Source organism: Nannospalax galili, unplaced genomic scaffold (assembly GCF_000622305.1).
Source record: "Nannospalax galili isolate Female #2095 unplaced genomic scaffold, S.galili_v1.0 scaffold880, whole genome shotgun sequence".
NCBI classification, from domain to species: domain Eukaryota; kingdom Metazoa; phylum Chordata; class Mammalia; order Rodentia; family Spalacidae; genus Nannospalax; species Nannospalax galili.
The window spans coordinates 156130-165192 of NW_008345873.1; the positions used below are offsets into that span (position 1 = coordinate 156130).

The 9063-nt window shown below is 41.2% G+C and overlaps 1 protein-coding gene across 2 annotated transcripts in view; it reads right to left on the bottom strand.

The window, feature by feature from the left end:
- Positions 1 to 8263, bottom strand: part of Gab3 (GRB2 associated binding protein 3) — an 84590-nt gene extending 76327 nt beyond the window's left edge. For both annotated transcript variants that reach the window (XM_029567773.1, XM_008842035.3), the window contains exon 1: positions 8148 to 8263. In XM_029567773.1, coding sequence (XP_029423633.1) covers positions 8148 to 8219 — 72 coding nt within the window. In that variant the 5' untranslated portion in view covers positions 8220 to 8263. The remainder of the gene's footprint in view (positions 1 to 8147) is intronic.
- Between the last annotated feature and the right edge of the window lie 800 nt (positions 8264 to 9063).

A 9063-nucleotide genomic window follows, 5' to 3' on the forward strand; every position in this document is an offset into this window, starting at 1 on the left:
ACTGCTGAGCACAGTGTGTCAGTCAGGTATGAATCAATTTCAAGCAGCCTACTATAGGTGTAATTGGAGTCTCCAAGTTAAAGGAAAGAGATGGAGGCAATATAAAATATAACTGTAACTAAGAAATAATTATGAATTCAGGATTCACACACCCAATGAGTATAGAGCAAGGTTCATAACATAGGTGGAAGTAAAAAGCATGACAATAGCAGCACAACATGGATGAGAGTGCTTCTAAGTTTTTTAAAACTCTAAAACAGCCACTAGAATAAAAATAAGCATAGAGAAGATAAAGTGGAATCATACAAAAGAGAAAAGGGAAGCAAAGAATAAACGAGACAAATAGCAAGGCAGATTCAAATCAGTCACATTAAGTGTGAACGGTCTAAACGAAAAGAAAGGATTGTCAAATTGAATAGAAAGATTAATTATAGCTTCCCACAAGAAAACCACTTTAAAGGCAAATGCCAAAAAAAATTAACATAAAACGATAAAAGACAGACAATGTAGGTTTCAGAGCAGAGAACTAGAGGTTACTTCATAATAATAAATGTACCAGTTAACCAAACAATTCTAAAAGGTCTGAGGTTACAGGGCAATGTATGAATTTGAGATCTGGGGAGACAGAGGCTCCTGCAGGGAGACACAGAAGGCAAGGATTTGCTTACCAAGTCAGAGATCACTGTGTCAGTAAGGAAAATGCAACTGAAAAAGGTGATGAGCTGATCAAAGCTGGATGTAGTTCAGTGCAGGACTTCTTAAACATTTTCAATTCATGACCCCCCTTCATCTAGGAAATCTTTATGCAGCCGCAGTATATAAGTATATAAAACAGGTATACAAATCAAATAGTAATTGATAACAAATGACAAAGTTTTAATTTTTAAACAGTTTTTTTGGCTGCACATATAATTTTAAGATTTATTCAGACGAAAACAGGGGTTGGACATTTAACTCAATAGTAGGGTGCTTGCTTAGCAAGTGCAAGGCACTGGGTTCATTCCTCAGTTCAGGAGGGGAAAACAAACCAAAATTACAAAAAAGGGAAAAAAAGAAGGCAATTAAATGAAAGTAAATTTTCATACTAGTGTGATAGAGGCGCTTGTTTGTTTTTACAGAAAGCATTAAATCTTGGCCCGAAAGATGACTAAGTAGATAAAGGCACCAAGTCTAACCATATGAGTTGGATTCCCAGAACTCACATAGTGGAAGGTAAGAACTGAGTTGCTCAAGTTGTCCTTTGATCTCTCTGCATGTACCATGGCATGTACACATGCATAACGCACAAGTAAATATAAGAATTAAATCTTGCCTGAATATTTGATATTGCTGGACATAGAGTATCAGTGTTTTTCAGAGTTGATCAATACTTCGATTTTATAATCACTAGTGCTGAGAATGCGTCTTTGCATGAATGTGTAATACAACGTGGTATATTTAGTGCCATTTCAGAAATTGCTGGAAATTCTGTCCTAATCCTAAGCCAAAATTTTATTTAACATTTTTTTATTAATTGAAACCCAGCACACAATGATTTTTAAAATCAAACATTCTAATATAATACAATGCGAAGATTGCGAAGATACTTACACACTCAAAAATGAATGACAGTAAGAAAATTATTCAAAGTTTTTGTCTAAGCCATTATCTTCCTATAAGAGCAGAAAATTTTGTGTGTACAGTTAAAAACTGTAATTCATAATATACAATAATCATGAACCTGTGCCAAGGTATTTCAGGAAGTGTTTGTTGGTGTGACAGCATGTACAGTACAGTGCAAAATGTGCATGTTGTGTTCAGATGCAAGGTTGCAGTGAAGGTGTAGGACACAGCATGGGCAAACACTGCCAGACACACCTTGGACTCATTATGCATTTACTTTTGAAATAATTTTTTGTTGGTATACCTTTTAGCAACCTTTTACTATTGCTAAATTTTGCACAACCTCCACATTTCATTGTACAATCCACAGTTTAATAAGCTGGGGTCGACTGGGAAATGGTGGAACCTTTGAAGGCTATAGATATGGGAGGCTATGGAGCGAGGTTTATAGTCTTACAGGCTTTTCCTCTACAGCTCCTATCAAGTGCTTATCAGGCTACCAACCACAGAGTAAAACCAACAGACAGAGAAACATTGTTATTAGTACTGCAAGAAACACTCTCTGAGGGACAATGCAAAAGGTACAAAGTTAGACGGTATAGCTTAGTAGTAAAAGGTTTTTGCAGCATTAATAAGGCCCTGGGTTCCATCTCCTACACCAAACAACACCACCACATTTTTAGCAAAAGAAACTACAAAGAGAAATAGGCAAACTCTTGACAGAGCCATAATTATGAATGGAAATAGTCTTCTCTCTCTGTAGCTGGTAGTAAAAGTAAGCAGAAAAATCACTAAGGATATGAAAAACCTGAACAATAGCATCAACCAAACTGGATTAATGAGCATTTACAGAACATTCTAACCAACGAAAGAAGACCCATCTTTTCCCATCTTTTTCCACATAATATTCACCAAGTGAAATGATATTGTGGGCCATAATGTAACCTAATACATTTTAAAGAATATAAAATATATAGTTTGCTCTTGGATCATAATATAATTTAACTAGAGATTAATAATAGGAAGATAACTAGGAAATCTGAGAATGTTTAAAAATTAAACAGGAAACCTCTACACAGTCCGTGGGTCAAAAAGGCAATCTCACAGAGAAACTGAATGTTTAACGAGTGAAAGTGAAAAGAAAGCATATCCAAATTTGTCCGCTGCACCTAAAGCAGTGCTTGAAGAGAAGTTTACAGTATTTAATGCTTATATTAGAAGATAAGAGCTGAGCCAGGGCTGCAGGCCTACAGTCCCAGCTTCCTGGCAGGCTGAGGCAGAAGGAGTGTCAATTCAAGGTCTCCTTAAGCAGAGGGCCAGTGAGCACCAGTGAGTACTAGGTAACACTAACGGTGGGCTTGTGATTAAGGAAGTGCTCCTAAGCTGGAGTAACCAGAGTTTGAGCCACAAGCCTGATACCCCTACAAGACTATTCCCCATATTTAAGGCTTTCTAGCAAAATCTTCAGGCTCAAAAAATAAAAATAATATTTAAAAAGAAACTAAACAGGGAAGTGGTAAAATTAAACCCAAAGCAAACAGAAAGAAATAATAAAGATAAGAAGATAAGCCAATGAAATTAAAAGCAATAAAAAATAGTAGAGATCAGGGGGCTGGAGAGACAGCTCAGCAGTTAAGAGCATTGGCTGTTCTTGCAGAGGACCCAGGTTCAAATCCAAGAACCTACATGGTGGCTAACAACAATCTGTAACTGCAGTTCCAGGGGATTCAATGCCCTCTTCCACAGGCACTGCCTGACATGGGTGCACTTAGATACATGCAGGCGTAATGCATAACTCATACACACAAAATAAAAATAAATTAAAAATTTTTTAAATACTAGAGATAAATGAAAGTGAAGGCTGGTTCTTAGGAAATATCAGAATATTTAACAAAACTACTAGCCAGACTGATCAGCGAAAACAAAACTAAACAGAAACAATCACAGATGACCCAAGTTAAGGAATAATAAATGAAAGAAAAAGAATAATAAATGAAAAAAATCAGCACTCATAAATCTCGGTAAAGAAAAAGGACAATAAATCTGACAATTCAGCAGAAATTGAGAAAATACTTGACAAGCATAAACTAATATAGATCATTCAAGAAGCTATGGAACCCAGGTATGGTGGACCATGCCTTTAATTCCAGCACTCTGGAGGCAGAGTCAGGCATATCTCTGTGAGTTCAAGGCCAGCCTGATCTACATAGTGAGTTCCAGTGAGATCTTGTCTAAAAGTTTTAAAAAGAAGATACGTATACCCTAAAATAGTCCTGTATCTTTTTAATTTTGGCAAAAATTTATTTATTTATAAATATTTTATTATTTTATTTCATGTGTACAAGTGTATTGCCTGCATGTATGTAAGTGCACCCGTGTCATGCAATGCTCAAGGAGGCAGAAAAGGGCTTCAGAGCCTGGAACTGGAGTAACAGACAAGTTGTTAGCCACCATGTGGATGCCGGGAATTGCACTGGGTCCTCTGCAAGAGCAGCCAGTGCTCTTAACTGCTAAGCCATCTCTCAGCCCCATGAAGATTTTTATGTGTATGAGTTTTTTTGCCTGCATGTATGTAAGCACACCACATGAGTGCCTGCTGCCCACAGAGGCCAAAAAAGGGCATCAGATTTCCTGAACGTATAGTTATAGATGGTTATTAGATACCATGTGGATACTAGGAAACAAACCTGGGTCCCCTGGAAAAGCAGTAAGTGCTCTTAACTGCCGATCCATCTTTCCAGTCCCTTTTCTTTAAAATAAAAAAAAAATAATTCTCTATCTTTAAAGAAATAGAATTCAAAGTTAATAAGTAGCCTTCCCAGAAAAAAAAAAAGGCCAGTTTCAAATGATTTCAATAGTGATTTCTACCAAACATTTAAGGAAGAATACCAATTCTATGCAATATCTTTCAGAAAATGCAAGAGAACACTTCCCTTTTCATTTTATGAGATCAGCATTATGCTAAAATCAAAAGCAAACGAAGATAGTACAAAAAAAGGAAAATTGATGCCCATGTCTACCATGAACAGAAGCAGAAATATCCTAAGCAAAGTAATAGCAAAGCAAGTTCAAGAATACATGAAAACCATGTGAAATTTATCCTAGGAGTTCAAAGCTGGCTCAGCATTAAAAATGAATCAAGCCATGCCAAGGCATGGTGGCACATGCCTTTAATCCCAGCACTTGGGAAGCAGAGGCAGGTGGATCTCTGTGAGTTCAAGGCCAGCCTGGTCTACATAGTGAGTTCCAGGACAGCTGGGACTACAGGGAGACCCTGTCTCAAAAAGACAGAAAAAAATAGTATTCACCATAGTAACAGACTAAAGAAGAAAAGAAAATTACTATCTTACAGATAAAAGTATTTTATTTATAATACAAAATCCAATTCATGATTTTTAAAAACCTCAGTAAATGAGAAATACAGGGGAACATCCACAATTTGGTGAAGAGTATCTACAAAAGACCTACAGGGAGCTGGAGAGATAGCTCAGCCATTAAGAGCACTGGCTTCTCTTGCAGAAGACCCAGGTTTGAATCCCCGCACCAAACACAGCAGCTAACAATCGTCCTTAACTCCAGTTCCAGGGGATCTAATGCCCTCTTCTGGTCTCCTTGGGCATTGCATGACATGGGTACCCGTACATTTTTTTTTTTTTTTTAAAAAAACTACAGTCAGGGCCGGGCGTGGTGGCGCATGCCTTTAATCCCAGCACTTGGGAGGCAGAGGCAGGCGGATGTCTGTGGGTTTAAGGGCAGCCTGGTCTATATAGTGAGTTCCAGGACAGCTGGGGCTACTGGGAGACCCTGTCTCAAAAAGACCAAAAACAAACAAACAAACAAAAAACCTACAGTCAACACACTTAAAATGCAAAAACGAGGGCTGGAGAGATTGGTCAGTGGTTATGAGTACTGGATGCTCCTTCAGAGGACTCAGCACCCACACAACAGGTAACAAGTATCCGTAACTCCAGTTCTAGCCAACACAAAGAACTGAATTATTGTCCCAGTTGTGCTAACCAGCTTTGTAATGTTGCTGTGTTAAACATGTTAAAACTATGGAGCTCTTGAGGACTGGAATCAAGTCTTTTCTCTGTCTTCCAAGCACCAAATACGGGGCCCAATTAAGAATTGGCACCCAGTTAGTAGGAGAAATTCCTCACAGGAGCTCAATTAAAGGGAGTATGACTAACATCGCCACCTGACCCCGTAGAAGTAACTCATCCTTGCCCTCTAGTGGCAAAAGGAATTTCTGCAGCCCTTAATGACGAGTAGAAACTTTTCTTTGAGGTGTATTCCAGGGATTGCAAAAAAGCAGTCTCTTAAAAAACAGTTTCCAACCAGGAACTAAAAGGTCAAGATTTATGTCTTAGAATGTTGGTAAGATGGTATCTAGTCTTGCTCATCATAATGTACCCCACCCATCCATCTCTAGACTGTACAGTATCCTCTCTTAACCATAGGCCCATTACATCAAAAAATAACAAACTACTCATTACAAAAAGGCTACATACCCAGGTCTTCCTCAGAGCATGAAGCACTAATAAATTCTCCTAAGCCATTCTGTTGAACACAAGATGCAATCAAGACTGGGGCAAAAAATCTCATCCATAAAACTTGCTCTCCAGATTTACTGTCTTCCTTTTTTAAAATTTTTTATTTATTATTTTTATTTGATGTATATGCATGTATTGCTTGCATGTAGGTAAGTGCACCTGTGTCGTGCAATGCCCCTGGGCTGGGATTCGAACCCAGGTCTTCTGCAAGAACAACCAGTGTTCTCAACCGCTGAGCCATCTCTCCAGTCCCCCAGATTTACTGTCTTTCCGAATCGTGTACTGGAAAGTGTATGCTACTCTGAAAATATCCAGTGATTTTTTTTTTTTTTTGGTCTTTTTGAGACAGGGTCTCCCTGTAGCCCCAGCTGGCCTGGAACTCACTATGTAGACCAGGCTGGCCTTGAACTCACAGAAATCTGCCAGTGATTTTTTTTTTAAATGGCTATCATTAAAAGCAACAAGGAAACCTAACCAGCCAGCAGGATTACAAGTAGCACTCTGCGGTAGAAGCCTCACCTGCCCATGAAGGGCACAGGAATGTTTTCATATCTTGCCTCTTCGATATCAATCAGTCTTCAAAGAAGCTAAAAAAATTAGGGAAGCAGCTTGATGGTGCAAAGACTGACAGATGTGGGACCTTGTGGTCAGGGACTTGTGGAATCAAAAACAATGATGCAGGGTTATACTGGTGTTTAATCAAAGAAATGTTTGTATTTCTGCATCTGTGATGACGTACATTCTAAGTAGAACAACACTGAAGATGCTATTCAGTAGTACAAACAAAACCTTTCCAAAGACCCCTAAGAGTGAGATACTGTCTAGCCCAGAAATGGGGAAAGTAGCAACTAGATGTTCAGGAAAAGCTCCAGTCATAAATTATAGAAGTAGCCATATATTATTGAAGTCTTATAATCCCACCCCTCAAATTCTACACAATATGTGCTTTTCAATGTGGAAATAAAAGTCCTGGTAAACTTTGGACAAAATAAGGATAGCAGTTTAGCACCAGGTTGAACCCATTTGAGATGGACTGCCTTAACTGAGTGCAGACTTGGGTGGGTTAGTTTCCACCAGCATGCATTCGTTTCACAGAGAAATTAGGAATTATGAACAACATGGATCCATCAAGTTACTTCCAACGTAAAACAAAAAGCAAAAACTCCTAATATCTATTTATACGCAACTCTCTAGAGACTGAAGTGGTTCTTTCTAATGGCTGAAGACAAGGCAGCTCAGTATCAATCAGGTCTTTAAGAAGAAGATTTTTAAAATCTTATCCTAAGAACACTGAAGATAAGGAACTTTTGAGTTGTGTATAGCATATTTAAAAATGGTCATAAGATGTGAAGGCAGATGTGCTTTTCCAAGTGTCCCTTATTTCATAATAGTAAATGTCAGTGGTTCCTGCTGTACCAGAAAAGGACGATGTCAGCATAAAGAATGTGCTGAGAAAGGACGTGATGAAAAAAGAGTTCCACTATATAGAAGGCTCCTAACAGGAGTGTCCTGCGAGAGCGACAACGACAGCACTCTTTACAGTCCAAGCAGAATGCAGTAGCCTCCCTGAGTTGCCCACGCAGGTTTCCTCTGGTTGTCCACTTCCCTGTCCCTTGCCCTGTTCCCCCTCGCTGGGCAATGGGTCTACTCCAATCAGACAGGACACTCTTTGGGGATGTCTCTCTGGCTCCTCCAGCATAAAGGCTGGCGCCAGGGTTTCAGCCCCAATCAGCTTCCCTTTGCCTTCGCCAGCAGCCGTCTAGAGCCGCTGAAGCCCGCGGGTAAGAGCCAGAGGCTGGCGCAGTAACGGCTCTGATCGGATCGACGTGCGATTTCGCTTTCCGTGCATCGGCCTCGCCTGCAGCTCCGGCTTATGGGAGCCACGGCATTTGGCGCCCCAGAGCCAAGGGTCCCCCGGGATCATACGCGGCCACCCTGCTGGCAGAGACCGGAGGACACGAAGGCCAGGGGTGCGTTGGAGCCCCTACTCACATAGCGCTGCAGCTTCCTCTCGGGGGGCGACTTGACGAGCCAGCCCATGCACACGGCGTCGCCCGCGCTCATCGTGGCCGCTGCTGCCGCTGCTTCCTCCAGCTGGGCTGGCCGCCTGCGGCAGGAGGAAGTCGGGCCAGGGATGCCGCGGGGCGGGCCCGCCGGCCTAGCACCGCCCCAAGCGGCCTTGCGACGCCCCCACCTCCGGCCCCTGGGACCTCGGAGAAAGGACCGTAACCTCTGCTCTCGGACCTAGACGGAAGGAAAAGCAAACAGCAAAGTTAGGGAAGCCCCTTCGAGCACTTGCAGCGGCGCTGGAGGCTGGGCCTCTGTGGACCCCAAGCTGGGCGCCCAGCTGCTCTCTCATCCAGAGACCCTAAGGGCTGTCTGAATAGTCGCAGCTTAGTCAGGAAGGAGCCCATGGGGAAAGCACTTTGCGACTTAATGGCAGCACCACATGGGACCTGTTGCCTTCATCTCCATTCCTGAGCAACCACAACAGGTCTCCCAGCCTCAGGGGCTCAAGAGCCAAAACCTTTAGCCCAAATCTGCCTCTGCCATGAATATAGTTCAGAAAGGAAGAAAGACCCCTCTTCTACTTCCCTGTTTTTTATGTTCCTCCTCCAAAGATCATTGTATTCAGTGATGAACTGCCATGGCAGAACTGTTTAAATGGCCTAATGAATGCAAATGTCCAAGTTCTTAAGTAGTGCTTCAGCATCCTCTTTGACTCTGAGGTTTTAAAAGATGACTCTAAGGTTTATTGGGCCTAGTACTGTGCTGAAGACAGTAAATGGTGATAACAAACACCTAACATTTATTGTGACCTTCTTGAGTGCCATATGTCAGTTATTGTCCTAAGTGCTTCACAGCATCTGCATGCACAAAAACCCTGAGCCTTATTATTATCTCAATT